The following is a 23,030-nucleotide window of genomic DNA, read 5'->3' on the forward strand; positions in this document are numbered from 1 at the left end:
ACATAAGGAACCTCTATGCAAAAATTCAAGCTTACCAAAGTTAACCAGACCTTATTTTGGGAAAACTTGCCATTTTTTTACTCTGTCTTGCATGGATGATTACTTTTAAGTGATTACTTGTGATTACCTTAAACAGCCTGTCAGCCGCCATTTTGTCACCCTAGCAAAATATCAAAGCATCCATTTCCATCGGCTGATTTGGGGAAGCCAATGCCATATTTCGATCGAATTTTGTAAAGGTAGTATTTAACTTTGTTTTTAGATGATTATTTAAAGATTTAAGCACATTACGTGTCTCCGATATCAAATAAAAGCAAAAACAGGTGTGGCTGGCAAGGCAGGGCTCTTTAACTCGAGCCTGGTTACGTGGTTACAGAAACAAACGCGGGACGGAGAAGTGAAAATCTGTTACTTACACAGCCTTTACGATTCTATGCAATAAATACAGTTTAAAGTCAAACTTGACCAGCAAACGAACTTGGTCAAATTTGACCACAGATATCAACCAGAAATAAATAAACCATTTTATATATCATGACAGTATTGCTTACCACTAAGTCTGAAAATTATTTCTATCACGCATAGAATCCCTTAATACACAAAATATTGCAAAGAATACTTACCCCTTTTCTCCTTGCCCCGGCCCTGTTTTCATTATCTTATTAGGTTACCGATCCCCACCACCACCCTTACAACTTCTTCTGCACCGCCCTGTATTACGCAAATCGGTGGAACACGCCCCCTTCCCCATTCTCCTCCTCCACTTCCCCCCCCCCCCCCACACACACACACAACTTCTTCCGCTACCGCCCTGTATTGGCCCTGTATCGGTGAAACACGCCCATCCCACCTTCCTCCCGCCGTTACAGCTAATGTATTCAACATAAATAGCTTTATCTACCTACATAGTCTGTTCGATGGAACGAGAGCTTGAGTCTAGACGACAAAAGCGCCAGTTTTGTCTTTCCCGGCGTTCATCGGCGTATTCCTTCTCCCCTGTCTTAATTTGTCAATAATCGTTTCCAAGTTCATCGCCATTTTTAAATCGCCGTCCACCTTTAGCCCTCCCTGCATGTAGGAGTTAAAGGGTGTCACCTGCCCGTAAAATATATTCACCATTTCATCCACACTCATCGAAAACGTCACATCCGGGCTCTCTACTAGTTTATCCGTCGCTCTGATACTTCCAGGGACAGTGCTGAGGTCCATGATCCAAGTTCCTCCATTTTCTCCAGTAATATCAAAGAGATAAGTTCCACCTATTCGTGACGTCATATCCTCTTCCAAGACCCCCTGGACAAGCGTGACAAGCTGAGCAGGCGTGAGAACAGAAGTGTCTGTACGTGTTGTGTTATTTCCGGTTGGGGTCGATACTTGATTGCCGACACCTAAAACAACAAAAAAGTAAATATATCTAAGATTTCCAGAAAATACTTCAACGAAGAATTGGCTATTGCACCCGCATTAGAATAGAAACCTACCTCAACTACTACAATGCAGCGCGCACCTTATATAAAAAAAAAACGAAGCGCGCGCTGCGTGACGGTAGTTGAGGTAGGTTTCAATGTCGAGTGCGCGCGCATGCTTTTAGCTGGAATGGCCTACTCTTCCTTGTATGGTTTGATTCATGAAAACTAGTTATTACAATCTTGAAGCTAGTTTGTAGTTGTCTCATCGTCGAGCGTCATTCTCGCGATCGGCACGGCTGTGCCGATCTCAGAGGGTGCTAAGCCTTTGAATTGGTAGACGAAGCAATGCATCATGGGTAGCGAAAAGGCCTCTACAAACCGAATCATACTCGTAGCCCGAGTATCAGGCGATTCTGACACTCGGGCTAGGTACATCAAGACAAGTACAACTCACGGGATTTCATCGATTCGGATAGGGCATTACACAAAGAGCATTTCAGGTTTAACCTTAGGCCATGCACAGACGTCGTATTTTCCATCAGCCGTATCTAATGCAAATGCATGCAAATGAAGATAAAACAAAACACCTGGTTAATGCATTAACGACGTCGGCGACATGTAGAGTTTGACATGTTTGCCTAGTTTTGCCTGTTTAGATCCTAGAAAAACAAAATTGAATTTGACTTTTGGAAGTAGGAAAAATTACCTAAAATTAAAACAACACTTAGTTTAACCTAGGGCGTAGCTCTTCATAGAAAATGACATGTTTGTATCTGAAAAAGGTTATAACAAATTACGCTAGTAAAGTGTGAAGAAAAATGATCATTTACATTAATTTAAAATGCACAATTATCTGAGCTTGCACAAAATAAATAGTACCAGAATAAATAGACTATAAGTTGCGTTTACAAATACAAATGGCAAACAGAAAGCAGTCTCCTTTGCGTGCTCAAGACGGTTTTTAAATGTCATGAGTTAATTTAAAGGTTGCTTAAGCCTCTCGCTCGTAATCGTGTCAAAGTCGACTTCCACTTTTTATTAAAAAATATAACACTGTTGATTAGAAAAATACTATAGTGATGCTAAGAGGGCTCGGGGTGGCTTTGACAATTTATTAACTCTCTTGTATAAAGATATGTTGTTTGTCATCCCTCAATATTCTTATTTTGTGCAATTTTCATATCAACACTTGTAATGAGATCACCATGTGTAGTCGGTGTTTCACACTTATACCGAGAATAAGAAATTAAAAGTTGGAAGCCAATTGGCAGTTGTCGACTCTGCCGATATATGCGGTATTGTGGCGATTGGATACGTGATCTTTTGCCTAAGATTTCTTTTCACACATCCATTGTGGCGTAATAAGCAATACTTATGAACGTTTCCAGTATAAGGCCCTCTCAAGTTCGACTTCACCATGCCAATACAACAATCACGCCTCTCACTCGAATGTACACAAGACCCCAACAAGATTTCAATCTTGAACTTTTAACTTGGTCTACATAAGTGTTTTTTATTTTTTATTTTTTTATCTAACTCGTAGTGTCTTCTCTTTAATGAAATTGCGCGGATATATATGCTTAGCACCTGTGCTCAAAGCGGCCTATTAGCTTAGTGCGCTGTATAATTACATGCAGGTGAAAAGCATGATGTATATGTTCCTGCAATACAAGCTCCCGCCTACATACAAAAAAACAGATAACCAACATAGTCAACAATTAGCAAAGAAATTGAAACATTCGAAAAGCATCCTCGAAAGAATCACCGGATTTTTCGCACCAAATGTCAATTTATAATTACTCTTGTTATCACTTTACAAAATGGATGCAATTCGGGCAAATCACGTACCAAGAGTGTGTGGCAGTTGCTATACTAAACGGACTTACTATTTTACCCGCTATTATCTTAAATGCCTTAATACTTGTATCGATCTGGAGGACACCTTCGCTTCACTTGCCGGCCATGGTTTTATTGGGCAACCTGGCGTTGTCTGATTTTGCTGTTGGGATCATCGCCCAGCCCGTGATAATAGCGACTTCGTTTCTTGAACTGAGAGGGAACGAGTACCAAGAGGCTTATTGCGAGAGCGCGATCGCATACGTTTCGACTTCGACTCAGTTCGGAGGCGTTTCTCTACTAAGTATCACAGCAGTGACGGTTGATAGATTCCTGGCTATATATCTTCATCTTCGTTACCGAAGCATAGTGACAATGAAAAAGACAGTCATACTTTGTGTTCTAATTTGGTTCATGTCGCTATCTGTAGCGCTCTTTTGGATGGCTGGATTCACCTTTTACAGCACTGCGACCAATTCAATCATGTCTCTTTGTATGGCTATAATTGTCATTTGCTACGGTTACATCTACAAGACTCTACGACGACACCAAGTGCAAGTCGACGTCCAAAATACTTGTTCTGTGGTCGCAACAGAGGCCTCAATGACGGATACTAAAGACGAACTAAGGCCTACTTCAATTAAAAAATACAGAAAGTCTGTGATAAGCTCATTGTATATCTATTTCGCGTTCGTCATGTGTTATTTTCCGCTGTTTTGCGCGCTGGTTTATAACGAGATAACGAAAGATAACTATTTATCGCCGAAGTTTGTCAAATTTGGGGGAACCATCGTCTTGGCAAACTCTGCTTTGAATCCGGTGATATTTTGCTGGAGGTTGAAGGAGTTAAGAAACGCAGTAAGAGAAACTCTAGAAAATGTGCGTGAGTTAATAGGACTTACAGGGAGCAACGTAAAGGCTTTAAGGTAGCAAAGCCGAAAGTAGTGATATTTATACTTATAGTCATAACCTTAAAGTTTATATATCCTAAGTTTATATTATAAGAAAAGCGAGATAAAGAATGCCAAAAATAAATAATGAGTTTTGGATAACTATATCAGAACTTGGACTTAGTGAGCACCATCTCAATTCCCATCTTTTCACTACAGGTGACTGAGAAATCGTAGTTTGTACCATTTCAGTTCCCATTCTTGTTCCCATTGATGCAGGCTGCTTATACTATAGCAAGAAAATTTAATAGAACATGGAAAAATGTGTTACAAACCAATTAAAACATCTTTCTGTTCTCCTTAGTTAATTGCAATAATAAATAGAGAGAATAGCACTCTGCGAAATGGGTTATATGCGAAGGATCCAGTTGGTTTATATTATATCCAAGGATGAGTAAAGGTACAGCCTACCGAAGCCGACAAGTACTATTTTCTATCCATTTCCATCCGCTCTATGTGAGGCTTTTCAACCAACATACAATCTAAGGTCAAAAATAATAATAAACCTAATATTAAAATCACTCTATAAGCGAAGTACATCCTCTTAGAAGACTCAAAGTCACTAATCTAATTGAAAATACATTGTTAAAAAATAGAGCTGCACCAAGGTATATTCTTATTTGTATAATCGTGGTATCAAGAACATATTTTGTCCGATGGGCGAATTATTGACAAGCCTGTTAATAAAAATCGGGAATGAATGATGATGACGTTTAACGTGCTCCCCATGGAATACCATTATGGGGGGGGGGGGGGGGGACCGCGTGTGAAATCCGATGCTTTAAAGCCGCTTTTTTACCAGTTTACTTCCGGTCGATTGCGTAACATCCGATAATTTTCAACGGAAAAGGCGAAAAAGTTTTCTAAATAATAAAAGCAGTGTGTCCATTGGAAGTTTCTTCGAAGATTTGATCGATAATTTAGAGCGGATGGCCAGCGATGATTCTAACAGATTCTTTTGTCTATTGTCAGTATCGCCACCTCCAATATTTCGAGGCCTGGTCAGGGGCGTAGCCAGGGAAATGACCCAGGGGGCCCGGGCCCCACTTCTAGCAGCCAAAAATACAGTAAATGTATGAGACATTATCTAAAATACAGGAGAAAATGCCTTGAAAGGGCCTTTTGGGCCCCCTCCTGTTAAAAATCCTGGCTACGCCGCTGCTGGTACAGCTATGTACGTACCTAGATAAGTAATGCAGTATTAGACGCATTACGTAGATTGAAGTATGTTTTTATTTGCCACTATGTGAGTTGCTTCGTATCGATCATTTTAAAGCTTTGTATGGCCTTAGCGAGTGGATAAGTCAAAGAAGCTTATTCTTCTTTTTCGTTAAGGATTGGACCAAAAACAACCCCACAAACACTCGATTTCAATCCCCCATTTCCCCCATTTCCAACAGCTGAATCATATTACGACGTCAAGGACAACTAACTACATACAGTACCTGGGAAAAGACCCTGAAGTATGTTTGCCAGTGCAGCATTCTGACCACCTGAGAACATCTGTGCAATATCAACCCCTCCAGTGTCACGTGGCTCTTTTAGTACCTGGACATCCGACCTGGGGGAGTTAAAGATAGCAGGAGGGTAGGGTTAGTCTAAAAGTTCTTGCCTTAGGGTAGTTGAGCTTGCAATTTCTAAGGGAAAACCATGCATACTGTACTAATCATAGAAGTTGTGTATAACATAGCTCCTTACATTTGAACACGTTCCACCTCCGCTCCCCACTTGCCAGCCATCTTGTTTACACCATCCTAAAATAGTAAAAACATAGCAGTCAATAATAAGGCACTAATAGAATGCCCATCATCTTATAATTACCTTTTAAATGACTGTCGCCTCAGATAATCAATGATTGTATGAAATACTGCAGCAATTTCATTATTAATACAGCAATAGTTAAAAAACGCAGTAAGGTTCTGTCCAACCCAATAAATACAAAAAGATTTGCAAGATCAGTTGATGGGCTTTTCAAACCTTTACTATGAATGCATGTTAATTTTTTTTTTTAGGAAATTGTTCAACTGTTAAATACATATAATAAAAACATCAGCATTGCAAACCTTGACTTCAATGTTGATGAACTTTCTGTCGCCTTGGGCTTGGGGAACTGTTCGTCTTGCCACACAGTTTGATAGGGAGGTTTGTGCTATAGAACGTAGGGACTGATTAAGGTTCTGTATTGCCGTTTGTGATAGAACAGCATCTCGTATACGAAATTGGACATCTGCCCCAACCATAATCCAGCCATCATCCTTTGTATGAACCTGTTTGGACAGTCAATGATTAGAAGGATGTCAATTCTATTGGGTTTTTGTAGCTTGTTTGCAGATGCGAGTTTTTCTTACCCTCGCCCCCTTAATTTACAGTATGCTTTTTATACAGAACTTGGTAGATTAGACCAAGAACTGAAAACACGTCATACAGTACATACTCTGCCAATGTGTGCAAAGGCTTCCCACTCGTGTCAGTGAAGGATTTCTAAGGACATATGAATTCCCGCAAATAAACACCTATATGAGTTATATCTTCATGCTCGAATTTATGAAAAAAACTTAGGTTTGGATGTAAATGTATCCGTCGGTGGTGTTTTTTCGTAACAAGAAAAAAAAATTACGAGTTTAGAGCGATATTAATTCTGACTACCTCTCAGCTTCAGCACATTTTTTTGCCAGAATTTTACCAGTACGAAAACACTGACACTGGTACAGGATGGGAGAGGGGTGTAACTGTCCCCAAATCTTTTTTTAAAGCAATCCACTTTAACCCATGAGAAATGATTTTTTGAAAGTCAATGTTAGGTTTCGCAATGATTGGGACATAGCAGCTGGTCAAATGGCATCCTTGGAATGTAATTTGCATAGACAGCAAAGCCCCACACCACCCTAGACTTCTATTGACCTTCTCTATCCCCCTTCCCAATCAACAGATTGCAAACTTCAACATCCCACATGTACTTCCCTTAGCTCTATAAGTTACGTTTCACACAACAGCTCACCATTTAAAAGCTAGTGCGGAAACTGTGAGAAGACAAGTCAGGTGTAGGTTGGTGCGGGGCTAAGCTGTCTATGCAAATTAAATTCCAAGTATGCCATTTGACCAAAAAAATCATTTCTCATAGGTTTTTTAAAAGGGACATTAAAAAAATCAACTCGGGGATAGTGGTTGATTTTGATTTAAATTAGTCAGAAAATCATGCTGAAGCTGAGGTAGTCAGAATTAAGTTGCCAGCCTTGTCTTTATTGACATACTTAGTATTGACTCAAAATCTGAGACAAACTTATATCGCTAACTCCTAAAATTGAGCTGCTTGGGAAGACAAAACACCACACACGGACACATTCACATTCCAACTAAGTTTATTTCATAAATTAGAGCATGAAGATATAACTCATAGATGTTTATTTGGGTAAATTTATAGGAGGCCTGTGATGTGTGTATGGGAAACAAATACTGAAATATGTTTTTGAAAATAAGAGGACTTCAGTTCTTTTACCCCTCTTTCCCTTTTGATTTCTTTGAAATAAGAGGGTTCTAATTTGCTGGATTAACATTGTAGGGACCACCAGAGCACCCAACAAATTCCCCATAAGTGTGCACCTATGTAACATAGGTACATTATGCATTCTATGCTTATGTGTTATATGCTTTGGTTAATAAGCTTAAAAGTAATATATATATATATCTTGGTTTGTAGGAAAAACACGCGAACTACCGTTTCATCTCTACAAGCCTGTTTCGTGGTTACCCACTCATCACGAGATTTATCTTATATATATAATGCGTGAGTGCAGGCGTTCATATAACAGTGCTCAATACATAGGTGTAGAGCGGGATATATCTTGGTTTGTAGTCAATGAAACGGTAGTTCGCATGTTTTTTTTTCCTACAATGAAACGGTAGTTCGCGTGTTTTTTTTCCTAAAATGAAACGGTAGTTTGCGGTTTTTTTTTCTACAAACCAAGATATATATATATATATATATATATAAAAAAATCCCCTGATGAGTGGGCAACCACGAAACAGACCTGTAGGGAAACCTATGTAGTTTGTATTCTTCTCAAACCAACAATATATATATATATATATATATATATATATATATATATATATATATATATATATATATATATATATATATATATATATATATATATATATATATATATATATATATATATATGAAGTGCTCATTGGTTTACCTTCTGAGGTGGGACATTGAAAGCCCTTGATCTCATATCCACTCTGGTCCAATTGTCAAGGCATGGGATAATCAAAATAACACCTGAAGTTAAAGTAAGTGAATGTACCTCTCAGATTGACCAATGATAAAGTTTTATATTTTATATAGCACTACAATTATTGTGTTAAATACATTTAAGAAATGGGAGGAGTAAGACCCTTCAGCGCATCCTCCAAGGTTCTAGGTAACTGGACCCACCTCACCCAACAACATTCTATCAGAGACAAATTTTAACAAATTAAATTTAAATAGGGGGAGAAGGATGCAAAGGAAAAATTCATTCACAACTTAATTGGTTCTCAAAAAACTGGGGACACATACAGGAGCTGTCAACTCTACTGCATTAGGCTGGAGTCTCAAGATTTTTAACCTTTTCTCAAGCCTAATTTTCTTGAAAATATCCATACATTTACTGTATTCTCCTGCATTAACTATCTTTGGTTCTGATACATTCACTGTATTATCTTAAGACTTAAGACTAAAGCAGGTTGACAGTTACTATGGGGGCATAAAACAAGACCACCAAGGGGTTCCCCCTCCTATGGGTAGCTATGGTACTGTATATCCTTTATACAGCTAGACACACTTCATTGAGCAGTATACAGCAACATGTACTGTACTTACCCGGACCTTTTGGTTTAATCAATCTTCCAAGCCGGAAGATGACTGCTCTCTCATAGTCTCGTAATACCTACAAAATCCATCCACCCACAACAGTTTTCATTGGTGAGAAGTTAGATTGTGGAGACTTTGAGTATTATAGGTAGGTAGGTCTTAGATTACCCTCTTGTGCAGAGCTTTTTTTGTTGTAGCAAGGGAAACGGGTGAACACAAAAAGCTCTGCACAAGAGAGTAGTCTCACAGTAGGTACCAGCTGTCCAACTGATCTCTTTTATCTAAGTACCCTAGTGTCCCCACCCCCTTCTAAGGGGCTGGACAGTGTTTTATCAACATGATGGTAAAATGTTACAAATAAGCTCATTTCACATCAAATAAGGAAAACGTCATTGAAATATATTGATTTTGTCCCAGCATTCATAAACAATGCTTGAGGGTGATAAAAGGAAAATCAAAGACTGACTTGGAAGTGTGCATTAGCCACGCGGTGTTTTGAATAGGGAAAATCAGTTCTGAATGCAAGGAACTGTCAGTCATTGTACAAAATGGTGGCTTTTCCTTCAGTATCTCTTCGCAGTGCATACACATAAAGCTTTTCTGCCATGTCTGGTGCGTCATATTTCATTATTATGTCAGTGCTCAATATTCATTTTTAATGTGCTCTTTGGATGTGGGACACTGCAAACTGGCGGCTCTAGAATTTTGTTCGAGTAAAGACAAGGGAGCTGCTCTACGGAGTTTCAGGATTCCAAGGGGAAAGGACAGCTGGCAGCAAAGGCCTATTTTTTGCTATTTTAGATTTTGTTTGTCAAAATTGACCAATCAGTGTGCTCCGTTTGTCAGCGAATGGAGAACATGCAAAAACATAGGATCTTTCTGCAGGCTCTTCTTTCCCCTTTCCATAGGAATCCTTAAACCCCGGAGAGCCAGCTAGCAGGCTAGGGGAAGAGCTCACAATGCTTTACCATCAGGGGGTGGGTAAAACAGACCATCACCCTCTAGACCCCTGGGTTATGGAGTCCTATGCAAATAAATGTATAATGATGATTTATGCAGGTGCACAATAACAGCAACAAGAAAAAAATGCATCTGGGCCAGCATTCTTGTATGCTTTGCTGCCATGGTTCCAAATGATCCGTTCAGCTACTGTAAGTATCTGAGTGACACCCCTTCCCCGCCTCCCCCAAACCCCTTGAAGGTAGCTCATCATCTCTGAGGCTATATGGCAGTTTCCATACAATAATAAAAAAAAACACACCATTGACAAATAACAATAATTTTAAATTCAATGCTAAGCCTTATCTCCCCAACACGGTTTTTCTTATGCTCACCTTTATACAAAAAAACGCCGATATTGGAAACGTCAGTACGATTAGCAGTGTGAAGAGTCCAGTCACCAGCAATGATAGGATACGGTTTTCTGGCTTCCTTTCTCCGTCATCAACTGAAGTCAGACAATTGTCAGTAAACTAATTAAATGACCTCCCATTAAAGAACAGTGATGTGTAGATGATGTGTAGATCAGGGTATATAAAAGAACGTATAAAACTGCCAAGAATTTTGGTCGACTCATCAACTTTCTATCATTGGCATAGCAAAGACCAAAAGATGATGAGAAAATTCTTACTTACACATGGATACCCTTTCATCATGGTAGATAGCCACTTGGTGCTCAGGCAAGTTAGTATAAGTAAAATATCTTGACATCGAAGACTGCGAAACTGTTGTTAGGATTATATTAGTGAGAGTACCGAACTGGAAAAGAGAAGAGTCGAGAACGGTGAGCGCTCATGTCAACATTTAGAACTCTTGAATTTACTAGGGTGGAGGGGGTGGGGATCACGGAATAGAACTCTTTGGGCGTTTTAAGGGATTTGCAGCTGGATTTAAACATTATGAGAACCTGTAAATGATTTTGATAATGTCTCATGCTAACAAGTATTAATTTGCATTCATGCCTGTCATGGTTTTATTTCCATAAAAGTCATATCTTGCACCTACCCTCTCCCCCGCATATAAAAAAAAAACGTCCATATAGGCTCCAAATGACCAGCGGTTTTACTTTCAAGATGGCGGCCGCCTATCGCAATTTTTCACAAACTCGAAGTTTCTTAAAAATATCGCGTCTTTTATCCGTAACTCTACAACAGTCAAGAACTTTAGCACATCTGAGAAGTTCTGCAGAGCTTACGGACACAAGGAAGTATCAGGATGACGTATATTTGTTAAATTATCGTCCTAAACCAACACACGATTTCGTGGAAGCGTTGAATGTGTTGAGGTCGTATGCGATCAGTAATGCCGACGAGACGGTCGAACTCCATTTGAAGATAAATATGGGAGAGAAAAAGGTACACGTTACGAGAATGTCGAGGAGCTACCTCACACTACCAGTCCACGGTAGACCCGAATGTGATTTCACATGTCAATATCTAATGCAAATTAAAGATGAACCCTGGGCAAATTTGTACTGTATGATGAAAGAGATAAAATACAGTGTTTATATGGCTTCGTAAGAGGGTTTCCGATAAACTCGCGAAATTGCTTGAAAATCATCAAGGAGTTCCTAAAAATAGTGATAAAAAAAAGTATAATTCTTTACATGTCTTTCATCATACAGTAAAAATTTGCTTATAATGATCTTGGGCTGCCTGTGCTCTGGTATGCCCATTTCCATCCTTGTATGAAACGTCAATGTGAAATGGCCTCTAGAGTTTTATGTTTGTGTGCAAGCATGATCTTATAAATTGAAGAATAAAACATACCCTTCCAAAACAAGCTAACAAGTGGTGCATGAAGTAATGGGGGAGTGATACAGCTAGAGATGCCTACCATCTCTCTTTATAAAGACTACTGTAAAATACCTAATTACATAGAATACTCAGCAACCATCAACTTTTACTGACAGCTTCCGGAATCACTTCTATAAATTGGACACAGCCACCCTCCATAGCACCATTGCAATTAATGTTTTTATCAACTTCAACTTTAATTATATTAAAACAATATTTAGAGTAGCACACTACCTGCAGATAGCTAAAGCTACAGTTAAGGCAGGTAGGTGCAGGACAGTACTGATTATTATAGTAGTAAGTTTGTGCACTGATTAGTGGACTTGCACTAAGAGATCACATGACTGTTTGGGTGGCAAACTAGCATGCGCTCAGCCTATTAGTGTAAAAATAACAGCAACAAAAGGGAACTTATTCAACGCTTATGAAAAAAACAGATCTCTTTTTTTCAGAAAGGGTTTAGTTTCATTTAAAGATTATATTTCTTCGTTGTTCTCTGGTGTGACGGGTGCAGTTATATCTGATTTTTTTGTTTGATCATTTTGTTTTGAATCTGCCACCCAAAAAGGTCTCTTGGCGCAAGTCCCCTATTAGAAATAAATTAAACATGATCCATATATTTCAGTACAAAATTCAAGCATTCAGAGGAACTGTGCTGATGCCCAAGCCATTTGGAAGCCAAAGAACAGTCCTGGTCTTTGCAGAGGTAAGGTGATGCTAAGGATATATGAATTGTGAGCTGAGGTCTGCTACAGCACTGAGTTGAAGTTAGAAGTTACAGTAACTTGCTATGTACTGTATGTGCATATTAGTAAAACCTGTGTATAGTGTACTAAGAATGCTGTTATTTTTATCAAGCTAGCTCCAAATCTAGGAAAAATTACTGTTATATTTACAGGGTCATCCCCAAACATTTAAAAAAATTATAAGGAAACAACCAGTAGGGTGAGTTAGGTCTAAATCAATGAAAAATTACAGCTGATCTAGATAAATCTAGCTCCCCAGTATGTCCTGGGAACATAGAGGAATGCACAGGGCACACATGCATCCCCCCCCCCCCCCCCCCCCCGAAACACCTTCCACCTCCTCCAAGCAGGCTAAAGTAATTACATGCAGCATGGTGCAGCATAGGTCATTAACTTGTTTGTATACTTACACATTTTTGTTGCAATATATTGTAGGGGGATGATGCCCAAATGGCAAAAGAAGCTGGTGCTGACACTGTCGGGGGTGAGGAGTTATTTGAGCAGGTACAGAGCAGCCTATGCAGCATTTGAACTTTATTGTCTACATAATTTACTGTTACTCTGGAGTTTCATTATAACAATACTTCAAGTATAACAATATTAAATAGTCTTCAAATAGTAAAATGCATGTGTAATGCCCTTGATTTTAACAATGCAATTTTTTGGGGATATTATTATATTAATTTTCCAATGTGTACTTATTTGATTCCTATCTATCTTGGCATTAATAGGTTAAGGAAGGTACATTGAGTTTCGATCAATGTCTTTCTACGCTGGACATGCTTGACAAAGTAAAGCCTTTACAGAGAATACTCAGACAGAAGATGCCAACGACCCGGAGAGGTGAGGTTTTGTGATTGCTTTAAGGGAATTAGAGAAATATTTTGTTTGACTGTTAACAAAATCTTCCATTCCAGGCACTGCTACTGATGATATTGTGACAGCAATCCGCACTTATAAACAAGGGCATCCATACAAATGTGATAAACATGGGTACCTGAACGCTGGTATTGGAAAGGTACATTATATATTGTAGTCAAGTTGATATTATGTTTACAAACCATTTCAAATATCTTTGAAAAGGTTTTATTTTTCAGCCATCATTTTAAAGTATTTGTAAAGGGTAGACTAAATGATGATCTGATTGATCAGTAAAAAACTCCCCCTCCCCCCCCAAACAAAATTAATGAGCCAAAATTAAATTAACAAGGAATAACAGTGTCATTCAAGAAAAAAAAAAACTTGATGCCAAGGCAACTGGGCATGAAAAAGTATGAAGCAGGAGAAAAAATATTAACACTGATATTAAAAGTCAGCAAAATATTATCATTTTTGAGATTTACCGTTATCTATAAAAGTTAGGGGTTTCATCAACTCTTATTCCAAACTGACATGTATTTATTTGGTTTCAGCTGAGCTTCGCAGATGACGAAATAAAGGTCAATGCACAAGCATTAATCCAGACTGTATACTCCCACAGAGTCTCAAGTAAAGGTATAGTAAGGAACAAGAAAAATAGGCTCGTAATCATACATGTAGCTACTGCAGCAAGTATTTACAACTGTAGTGTTATCATATATCTCTAGGTTTTTTCTTATTATCTTACTATACAAAGTAGTGATAAACAGAATAAGACTCCCAAGGATTAAAAAAAAGTAAAGAAGGTATAGTAAGGAACAAAAAAAAAAAACACACTGCAAATTTTATACACCCACAAATACCCATTCACACAAAGCATCCATTTACATCCATGTGTTCAAGCAGCAGGTGACTGAGATATTTTCAGTCAAATATCCTTTAACCTTGGATTTTTACGGCCTTTATCCTTGGATTTTTACGGCCTTTAACCTTGGATTTTTACGGCCTTTAACCTTGGATTTTTTTGGGGCTTGTGCCCAGATTAGTGTTATCATCGCAGAAAACACTTGCTCTGTTCAGTGGCTGGACACAATCTTGTATTTTGAGCCGCATGGTTCCTGGGGGTGAGAGAAGTTTTTTTCCCTTCTCTCCTTTTCCCGCTGCCCAGCATCCGTTTTTGTGCTCATCCCCAGGAACTGGACGGCTCAAAATACAAAATGGCGCCTGATCGCCAAACACAGAGGGTTTTCTGCAATGATAACACTGATACCGCCTGAACAGGCTAAACAAACATGGGAAAACTCAGCTCATTATATTGAAAATTTTAAAATTTATTTTTTAATGTATTTTTTTCTTATACTCTAGCAAATTGCTAGACCTAAAAGAATGTTTTACTTTCCTCAATTTCTAGGGAAATTCATCACAAGAGTCATGCTGTCATCTACACATGGGCCAGGACTCCTTCTAAATGCGAAAGACATTGTCCCTTAAACCTAATGGAAGGGTACGGTTTCAAATAGCATATGATGGAGTATTATTATTGGGGAATCATGGCGAAATGGAACAGTCAAGTATTAATCATTGCTTTCCACAATACAGATAAATCGTTTTATATTTGGTGGCAGTGGCAATCTGTACAGTAGTGGCAGTACTACAGTAATTAACTCCTTACTGTAGTTCCTTACTACAGTCAGTAGTTCCTTAGCAGAACAGAAATGGCCAACTACAAATGAAAAAAAAAGGACTTGAATGGATTTCTTTACTGCAAGTTGCCAGTAACGATTCTTTCAATAATAAGGGCTTTAATACAGATTTTTAAAATAACTATTGCCAAAGTCTCAGATTCTTCAGTTCTGACTTACACCTAGACACTTTCATTTTTGCATTCCTTGTCATCGCCTGGTAATGGTACAGATTACACCATCTCTTGGCCTTACTGTCAGCTGCTCCAAAATTTGCTTGGTTTGACCAGGAACTAATTTGAGCTTAAACTCCTGCAGTAATCTGGCAAGAAGCAGCTTAGCTTCAAACTCTGCTAATGTCTTTCCAATGCATGTGCGTGGACCTGTACAAAATGGTAGGAAACTCGTGGTGGAGATGGCAGACTTGTTTTTACTAGAAAATCTTTCAGGATCAAATACCAATGGATTTTCCCAGAACTCCTCTAAGCAATGTGTGATTTGGTATACCACGCTAACTGGGGTGTTGGCAGGAATGTTGTAGCCGCCAAGAGTTTCTCTGAAGGGGAGGATCCGTTGTGTTCCAGTGATTGGGGGATGTAGGCGAAGACCTTCCTTCAGGGTCATTCCTACATACTCTAACTTTCCAAGGTCTTGGTACTCAACATACTGACGAGAGCCTAGGACGTCATCTACTTCATTGCAAATCCTGTTAAGAAATACTCAATTGTCCAAGATGATTGACTGTAATTATAATAATGATAAAAATAATAATGGAGAAATAAAATATGAAGGGATAAAAGAAAATGAAGATTGTTGTTTCAACCAGGAAACTTTTCATTTTTCAGACTATTAAACATGTGAGATTGAAATATGATAAAAAGTCAGGAAATCAAAAGATTGAGTACTACAATATATGACTCTTTAACCTTCAAATAAAACTTTGGATTTGGGTAGACCCCATACAACAATTACAGTGTAGATCATTTAACCATTGCGCAGGGGTTTCATTTAGGCCTGGCGGGAGCCGAAAGCTACTATTTTCCAAGTGCTGCCTACTTTAAAAAGGGTATTAATGTTTTATTTAAACTTATATCTCCACACCCTACTTACCAATTTCCACCGCCTACTCTGAAACTTAATTAAACCCCTGATTGCAAGTGAAAAACAAAGTAGAATGTAAAAAAAATCACCCTTCTGTGTCTGATGCAAACATAGCTTTCAATCTAGGGTCGGTTGTACAACTTACTTGTTTTCGATGCTAGAATCTCCAAGGATTTCCATCAAGGTAAATGACAACTGGTTGGATGTCGTTTCTTGTCCAGCCACAAAGAAGGTGATAAAGTCATCTGTCATGTTCTCTAGAGTATAGTCAGCATTCTCTTTTCCCATCTGAAGAATATGCGCAAGAATATCCTTAGGACTTTCTAAACCCTCGATGATAGCAGTGTTTCTTTCCATGATGACGCTTTGGCCAAACTTTCTTAAGAAACGAATGGCAGATTTGACTTTTTCCTGGTAACTGAAGGTCCAGAATTTGAACTTCCAGAAAGGATTTCGCATTCCTTTTTGAAGGCCATCCAGGGCGGTGGTGATGGCACTAGGGAAGGGGCTGTTTTCATCCCCAATAGAGTTGACATCAATGTTGAATCCAACCTTTAAAGAGGCAATAGTGAGAATGATAATTAACTGAATTTTCTCATACATAGCCTACGAACAGGCTTTTGATTTTGTTTTGTTTTAGTTTCTCTACAAGAAAACCACGAAAAATATGAGTTTTCATGTCGGGGCAATTCTTGGATTATGCAGTGCACAGGGGAGGGTAAAGGGAGAAAGAAATATTACCACCTTAGAGTGGTTTTCAAAAACCTCTGAAATACTTTTTAGTTTATTTAGTACTAATACATTGTAATGTCTTTGTTTTCTTTTGTTCTGTCTTGACTATTACATTTTAACAACTACATTTTGTTGCACGGGATTTTGAAAACCACTTAGTACACTTATACAGTATTTCAAGATTATTCTGTCACCACAGAAATCCCAAATCAACCAGTTTCTAAAGCAGTATTTGGAGTCACAATTGGACCTAAGCAATACAACAGCAATTTTAGACAGGTTATCATACACACCGACAACCCACCTAATAGACTCTTATGGGGGGAGGGGCTTCATTGAGCGAACATATGTTAATGTATTGTTAGTTTGAAGTCTTTGTTTGGCCATCATATCATTTAGACAATTATGCACATTTTTCCTTTTATGGGCTTTATTCATACCAGCAGTTGGTATGAATAAAGCTCAGAATAGGAAAAATTTGCATATAATTGTCTAAATGGTATGATGGCAAACAAAGACTTCAAATCAAATGTAATATTAGATTGACATACTTTTCCGATGACATCTAGCGTTACTTTCGCAAATTCATCTGCCATTCGAACTTCAGTCTTCCCATCAGCTAAGCTCCCGATTCGCTTCAGAAACTCATTAGAGCTTTCATTGAAAGCTTGCATTAAATTCCTCAGGTACTTTCTGTGAAACGCATGATTGAGCAAAGCCCTTTTCCGTTTCCAAACTTCGTGATCAAGCTCCGTTAAAACCCCTTCTCCCGCAAACCTTTCTCCATAACAGTAAGATATAGTCTTGTACAATCTCGAAGCTTTCGGAAGATTCCAAGTAACGAGGACTTTCTTGACGTCGTCAGGATGACCAAGAACCAAGACCGGGACATGATAAACCCAGAAAATGTGTGCCCCACCAAACTGATTGTACCACTCGCTCCACAACTCGCAGATCCCTCTTTTCTTGACGTTTATTTCGTACTGAATGCTAGGCACATTTCCAGCGAAGAAGCTGTCTCGTTTTGGACCGGGGATGTGCGCGTATTGACAGTGAACGTAGAAAAGATAGAGGCAATAAGCTAGAAATCCAGTGAGTGGAGTTGAAAGTAGGCCAAGTGAAATGATAGCAAAGGCTTGGAGGGATACATATTCTTCGATGAAGGGAATCATTTTGATCAAACGCAGGACCAGAAGCCACGAAACTTGTGATATTTGGAGTACAATGAAATGCAACGTGCAGTTTGGAAAGTCATGTGAGATGTATTAGGTAATTACACAGGCAGCCCATCTACTTAGATAGACTAGGGTCCCCCCAGGTAGCCCAAGTCATATGGAAGCATACAATTATACTGTTATGAAGGAATTGTAATCTATGCAAAAGTCGTTTCCGACACGTCAGTTAGATATTTACTTTCACTTTCCATTCGACATTTCACTTATTTGCTTGACGTGGATCCCTTCATTGTTTGACTCAGCATGCGTAGTTACTGTTTAGCAAAACAGGTTTATATTTGCCAGGCTTAAATAACAGTTTAATGATTACCTTTATCCTTAATCTTACCGCTGTTACATTACTTAATTTTGCATATTACTATAGTCAAACTCTTCCCTTTATCCTGCTTGTGCTATTTCTATTGAAGGAATTTATTCTTAGTCATTTATTATTTCATCGTTGATTTTTTTCCCAAAGTCAACACCCGATCTTCTATTCTTACATCATCCTTAAAAATAATTAATTTATTAATGAGGTTAGTATAAATTGAGCAGCATAGTAACTAGCTCTAGGATTGTACGTAACTGTTGTGAGGACACTACACGATAGTGCTCTAGGTTGGTTTAGTCAGGACTCTCTAAAGTTGGCTTCATCAACTTTCTGGGAGAGAGATGTTCCTTCAGTACCTTCCGAAAGTACTCGCCTTCTTACAGCCAACCTCCCGCTAGCCAATGGTAGCTCTACCATTTGTAAACACTCGAGCGGTGCAATAAAGAAGAGACGGCCAACCCTTGCTTAGCATGTACAATCCCCGTTCTACCCCCAATACCATAAAAGAACCACCCAAAAATCTCGTAACACTACCATTTCCATTGAGATGGATAGTGGCGAAATATCTACCGAGAGCTGAATATTCTGTCTGCCTTAATTTAGATTTTTGCCTATAGAGGGATCTTAGATCTCTGACCTCAGATTTCTGACAAAAATGGAGGTTAAGAAGACGCATGCAAGACCATAGACTGTAGAGTTGTACCTCTTTTAAAGTAGACTGCTATGGCCCTGCAAATCCAGTGGACGGAGATTAACCAGGCCCATAGCCAGGGGGGTTCAAACGAACCCAGCCAACCGGCTTGAAGGTCCGCTAATGACTAAAAATCTTTTTATAATAATTATCTTTATTATTACCGCTTTATGTTAAAAAGTACCCTATTAGTAACATTTTAGATACAAGATTGATTACCTAATGTAATAAGGGGAGGGGTATACCGGAAATTTGGTCCGCTGAAATGGAAAAACGAACTACCCTGCTCAGAATCCGGGCTACGGGCCTGTTAACAGCTCAAGTATCTGGGGATTTTGTGTTGTGTCTGCTGCTGAATGGAGTTTGACCATATGATTCTATGATTGGCATCAGTTACACAAAGTCAAACAGATACTGCACAATGTCGAAATCTAACTGCTTTGCTATCCCTCGAATGAAATCGAAGCTGACCAAGCACTTATACTTGGCTGCATCAATCTGATCATCAGCTGAGGTCTGTGATAGTAAGTTGAGGGAGACTAGTGATGTGATCTGTGAGAGAATGCTCGCAGAGGGCGCCACGTTGTCTTCGACAATAGTATAGAATATAGCCATAAGACGATCAAGTGGGAATGCCTTGGGACCTGCAGAGTTAAATTAATGGTATAATCTTCATGCACTTATTGCAATTATTATATACACCTATTTCACAAAAGGCAAATAGCTTATGAATACTAATCATTCGTAAAATTAAAGGTGTTAAATAAAGTCCAGCAGAATGTCAGAGCCAAGCATTGGTAACTTGTTTTGATTTATCCATATTCTTCATGACGCATGGTTACTTTCGTTCATAGAACTGCTATTTGCCAAACGTCATTTGCCTTTTACACTAACAACCTTTATTAAAATAGGTGTATGTACTGTACAGTGTGGTCTTTAGTGGCAGGGCATTGGCACATCCAGGGGTGGTTTAGAGTTCACAGAGTTATGAAATCTGCCACAAACAACATTACAGTAATAAATAAATAAAAAAACAAAGTTAAAAAAAGGTTACCTGTGAGCTGACAGTTGACCCTTCCTTTGTTGGTTTTAGCTGCAGCTTTCGCTTTGTTTGACATTCTGGGAGCCTTCTTGGAAAAGAACCTTTTATCTGTGCGAGGTGGGTTGTAAGAGGCAATGTAGGCAGCTACTAGCAGATATTTTGAATAGAATGGCAACTCAATGTGGGATCTCTGGGGAACTAAAAGGGGAAATTAATGATCAGCTATCAACTTTTGATTGAATGCAAAGAGTTGTTCTACACACAATTATATTATTCCCCAAGATATAAAAGGAAAGGGGGGTTATGGCTTGTGCCCAGATTAGTTGTGGATTCAAGGATGGAAGACTGTTCTAATCGGGCCTTGACACCCCCCCCCCCCCCCCCACCTTTTTCTAAACACATTTCAGAAATAGATGAAAGCTCAATTCCTAGCCATGGTTTCTATATTAGTGTCTTCCCTTAGGGAAATCATTGATTTACCCTGTAGATATAGATATTGTTATGGGCTGTTGGACAATGTTGTGCCAGGTCCTCTTGTGATGCACATTGTATAGAAAGTACTTAATACCTATTAATGAGCTGCCTCCACTATCAGTCTGAGCTTCTTGCGTCAACATTGCTTCCCATTGTTCACTTGATACCTCGCGTAAGTAAACAGTGTTGAGTGCCCGTTTCAAATGCGGGTTAATATTACGCCACAACTTGTGGCTATCATTGAAAGTTGCTTCATTGTTCGTGATTGGCTCACAGTACTTGGTCAAGTGGAGTGCAGCCTAAAATGATTTAGAAAGCAGTTTGGTGTTAGGCTTATCTTCTAAACTTCATATCACCAGTTTACTTTTGGTGGGTTATGTAACAATTTAGTGGACCTATGGAAACCTGACCACAGCCATAGCAAAGGGAGAGACAAAAGAATCATTAGAATCTGCATTATTGAACAGGCCATCCACTCTGAATTGAAAGTCACATCACATAAAAAAAAAAATCCACTAGATATGTTGCTTCCAGAGTTTAGAGATATTTTCTGTGTTTTCCGTTAAAAAATGCCTTCTATGAGACCAGATGCAATGAGGCCAATTATGGACTGATTGCTTCAAAGGAATACTCAACTGAAAGCGACAATGTCGGGAGTCATAACATCAACAGGTTCAAGTGTATCACTCTTAACAGTAACAAGAATTGTCCTCGCTCTATACCAAAAAAAAGAGCTTTAAAAAGACCAATAATTAACAATGCACAACACATTAACACTTGAGGGGGAAATAAATTGGTTATTTAAATACTTTCTTTTTTTCCCCTGCTTTTATTATTGACAAAGACATTGAATACAGGTACAAATCCTAAAAGAATGTGATAAAAAGGTAGCGAAAAATTATATATAAGTGCACCACTGACATACCAAGTGTCGCAGTTCATTGAGATCCCTGCAGACCGTATGGAACACACTGAGAAGGAGCTGACAATAAGAGCCATAAAATTCCAGCGGGTGATCTTCGTGGCGATCAAGGCACATTATCTTTTGAAGTTCAGACTTAGAGTAATCAGGAAAATGCACCGTAATTGGATCCAGGAACCCAGTTCCTGTAAAAAATTTCTCCCAAGTTATTTCACTCAAAAGAATAACACAAAAATTCAAACCAGCCAGTTCCTGAAGGCGTAAAAAGCCAGCCAATACATTAGCATCCATATCACGTAAACGCTCAGCTTTATCGAGAACTATATACAAGGTTTCCTTTTCAAGGTTGAGTTTAGTGGCTTTAAGCTTTAGTAGTCGTAGAAATTCAGCAACATTCTCACAGCGTGGTGGAAATAGGTCAGTGCCATCATCGATATCTTCCAGTTGGTATAGAATGTGTTCATAAAGCAGCCTCCCTGTAAAACACTCCACACAATTGACCAATACATGCTGCAACTGAAAAAGTACTTATCAACAGAAAAAATCAAAAAAGCAATCAAAACTAGATGATACAGTCACAGCAAGGACTATTAGTGGATTTGTGCATGGGAGCTTTCTATACAGCTAATGACTGTGAGGGTAAACCCACCCCTCCCCCCAAAAAAATGAATTTACCCCACCCCTCCCCCAGAAAAATTCTTGACAGGAATTAATAAAAATAATAATAATTGGCAGTCCACAGTTCGAAACATTCTTATCAACTATACTCTCTTTTCTTTTATATAAAATAAAATCAGTATTACAATAACCCCCACCACCACCCCCCGAATACCAAACGTTCAGCACCCACCTCAAGGACTTTTAACAATGTTTTAACAACCAATGATTTCCCTGTGGCAGTGTGACCGTAAACGAAAATCGCCGGGCACGGGACACTTTCCTTGCCCCCGAACAGCGAGATAAGTTTGCCGATTTGCGTTTCTCTGCATGGAATCCGCTTTAGTGCTTTCTCAAACTTCATTGTGTCATATCCCAAATGGCCGACTTTGGCCAACGCCATGTTCTGTTGTGGCGTAAAATCCAAATTCTTTCGCCAGGAAGGCTAAAGGGTGACTAGCATTGATACTTAGTTGGCTGTTAGATAATATTACAAGGAGATAAGTGAGACGAGTTCTAAATTTGCGGAGAGACACACGATGGGCACATAAATTTTGAAGTTGAGCATGCTACACTGTGAGGTCTGGTAACTAGAGATGATTTTCCCGCCTCGCCTGATTGCATTTTTGTAGGGGAGGGGTAGAGGAAGGAATCCAGATATAGACAAAACCTTTTTCCAAGTTTAATTAAACAAAGACAATATATCAAACACATGAAATGAAAAATTGATTG

The 23,030-nt window shown here is 38.8% G+C and overlaps 4 protein-coding genes across 4 annotated transcripts; 1 reads left to right on the forward strand and 3 right to left on the reverse strand.

The window, feature by feature from the left end:
• Positions 1-789: 789 nt before the first annotated feature.
• LOC5503228 (stomatin-like protein 1) lies at positions 790-10,953 on the reverse strand. The gene is made up of 8 exons (XM_001624281.3): positions 10,688-10,953; positions 10,388-10,500; positions 9,063-9,129; positions 8,398-8,480; positions 6,259-6,462; positions 5,894-5,949; positions 5,641-5,756; positions 790-1,388 (listed from the first exon to the last, which is right to left on the reverse strand). The coding sequence occupies exons 1-8, from the start codon at positions 10,761-10,763 to the stop codon at positions 937-939; spliced, it is 1,167 nt and encodes a 388-aa protein (XP_001624331.2). The 5' UTR covers positions 10,764-10,953; the 3' UTR covers positions 790-936.
• A 140-nt stretch (positions 10,954-11,093) lies between these two features.
• LOC5503227 (50S ribosomal protein L1) lies at positions 11,094-16,102 on the forward strand. Its single transcript, XM_048734080.1, has 7 exons — positions 11,094-11,407; positions 12,474-12,554; positions 13,030-13,098; positions 13,326-13,437; positions 13,512-13,612; positions 14,007-14,088; positions 14,864-16,102. The coding sequence occupies exons 1-7, from the start codon at positions 11,102-11,104 to the stop codon at positions 14,941-14,943; spliced, it is 831 nt and encodes a 276-aa protein (XP_048590037.1). The 5' UTR covers positions 11,094-11,101; the 3' UTR covers positions 14,944-16,102.
• LOC5503241 (cholesterol 24-hydroxylase) lies at positions 14,766-18,247 on the reverse strand. The gene is made up of 3 exons (XM_001624280.3): positions 17,519-18,247; positions 16,381-16,787; positions 14,766-15,840 (listed from the first exon to the last, which is right to left on the reverse strand). Exons 1-3 carry the CDS (start codon positions 18,137-18,139, stop codon positions 15,345-15,347), a joined length of 1,524 nt encoding a protein of 507 aa, XP_001624330.1. The 5' UTR covers positions 18,140-18,247; the 3' UTR covers positions 14,766-15,344.
• Positions 18,248-19,339: 1,092 nt separating this feature from the next.
• Positions 19,340-22,882, reverse strand: LOC5503225 (origin recognition complex subunit 5). The gene is made up of 5 exons (XM_001624279.3): positions 22,492-22,882; positions 21,645-22,157; positions 20,814-21,018; positions 20,258-20,443; positions 19,340-19,847 (listed from the first exon to the last, which is right to left on the reverse strand). The coding sequence occupies exons 1-5, from the start codon at positions 22,699-22,701 to the stop codon at positions 19,597-19,599; spliced, it is 1,365 nt and encodes a 454-aa protein (XP_001624329.2). The 5' UTR covers positions 22,702-22,882; the 3' UTR covers positions 19,340-19,596.
• Between the last annotated feature and the right edge of the window lie 148 nt (positions 22,883-23,030).

Source organism: Nematostella vectensis, chromosome 11, assembly GCF_932526225.1.
Source record: "Nematostella vectensis chromosome 11, jaNemVect1.1, whole genome shotgun sequence".
Taxonomy (NCBI): domain Eukaryota; kingdom Metazoa; phylum Cnidaria; class Anthozoa; order Actiniaria; family Edwardsiidae; genus Nematostella; species Nematostella vectensis.

Bases quoted from the DNA above. Each gene is read 5' to 3' on its own strand.
- LOC5503228 (XM_001624281.3), bottom strand. From the start codon at position 10,763: ATGTCAAGATATTTTACTTATACTAACTTGCCTGAGCACCAAGTGGCT. The intron at 10,501-10,687 runs GTAAGTAAGAAT...GTCTGACTTCAG, and splicing joins TGATGAAAGGGTATCCATGT to TTGATGACGGAGAAAGGAAG. The intron at 1,389-5,640 runs GTACTGTATGTA...TTGTTGTTTTAG, and splicing joins ACTTCAGGGTCTTTTCCCAG to GTGTCGGCAATCAAGTATCG.
- LOC5503227 (XM_048734080.1), top strand. From the start codon at position 11,102: ATGACCAGCGGTTTTACTTTCAAGATGGCGGCCGCCTATCGCAATTTT. The intron at 12,555-13,029 runs GTAAGGTGATGC...AATATATTGTAG, and splicing joins CAGTCCTGGTCTTTGCAGAG to GGGGATGATGCCCAAATGGC. The intron at 13,099-13,325 runs GTACAGAGCAGC...TGGCATTAATAG, and splicing joins GTGAGGAGTTATTTGAGCAG to GTTAAGGAAGGTACATTGAG.
- LOC5503241 (XM_001624280.3), bottom strand. From the start codon at position 18,139: ATGATTCCCTTCATCGAAGAATATGTATCCCTCCAAGCCTTTGCTATC. The intron at 16,788-17,518 runs GTATGTCAATCT...GCCTCTTTAAAG, and splicing joins CGCTAGATGTCATCGGAAAA to GTTGGATTCAACATTGATGT. The intron at 15,841-16,380 runs GTAAGTTGTACA...ATTTCTTAACAG, and splicing joins GATTCTAGCATCGAAAACAA to GATTTGCAATGAAGTAGATG.
- LOC5503225 (XM_001624279.3), bottom strand. From the start codon at position 22,701: ATGGCGTTGGCCAAAGTCGGCCATTTGGGATATGACACAATGAAGTTT. The intron at 21,019-21,644 runs GTATGTCAGTGG...AAATCATTTTAG, and splicing joins TCAATGAACTGCGACACTTG to GCTGCACTCCACTTGACCAA. The intron at 20,444-20,813 runs GTATTAAGTACT...TTCCCCTTTTAG, and splicing joins TGGAGGCAGCTCATTAATAG to TTCCCCAGAGATCCCACATT.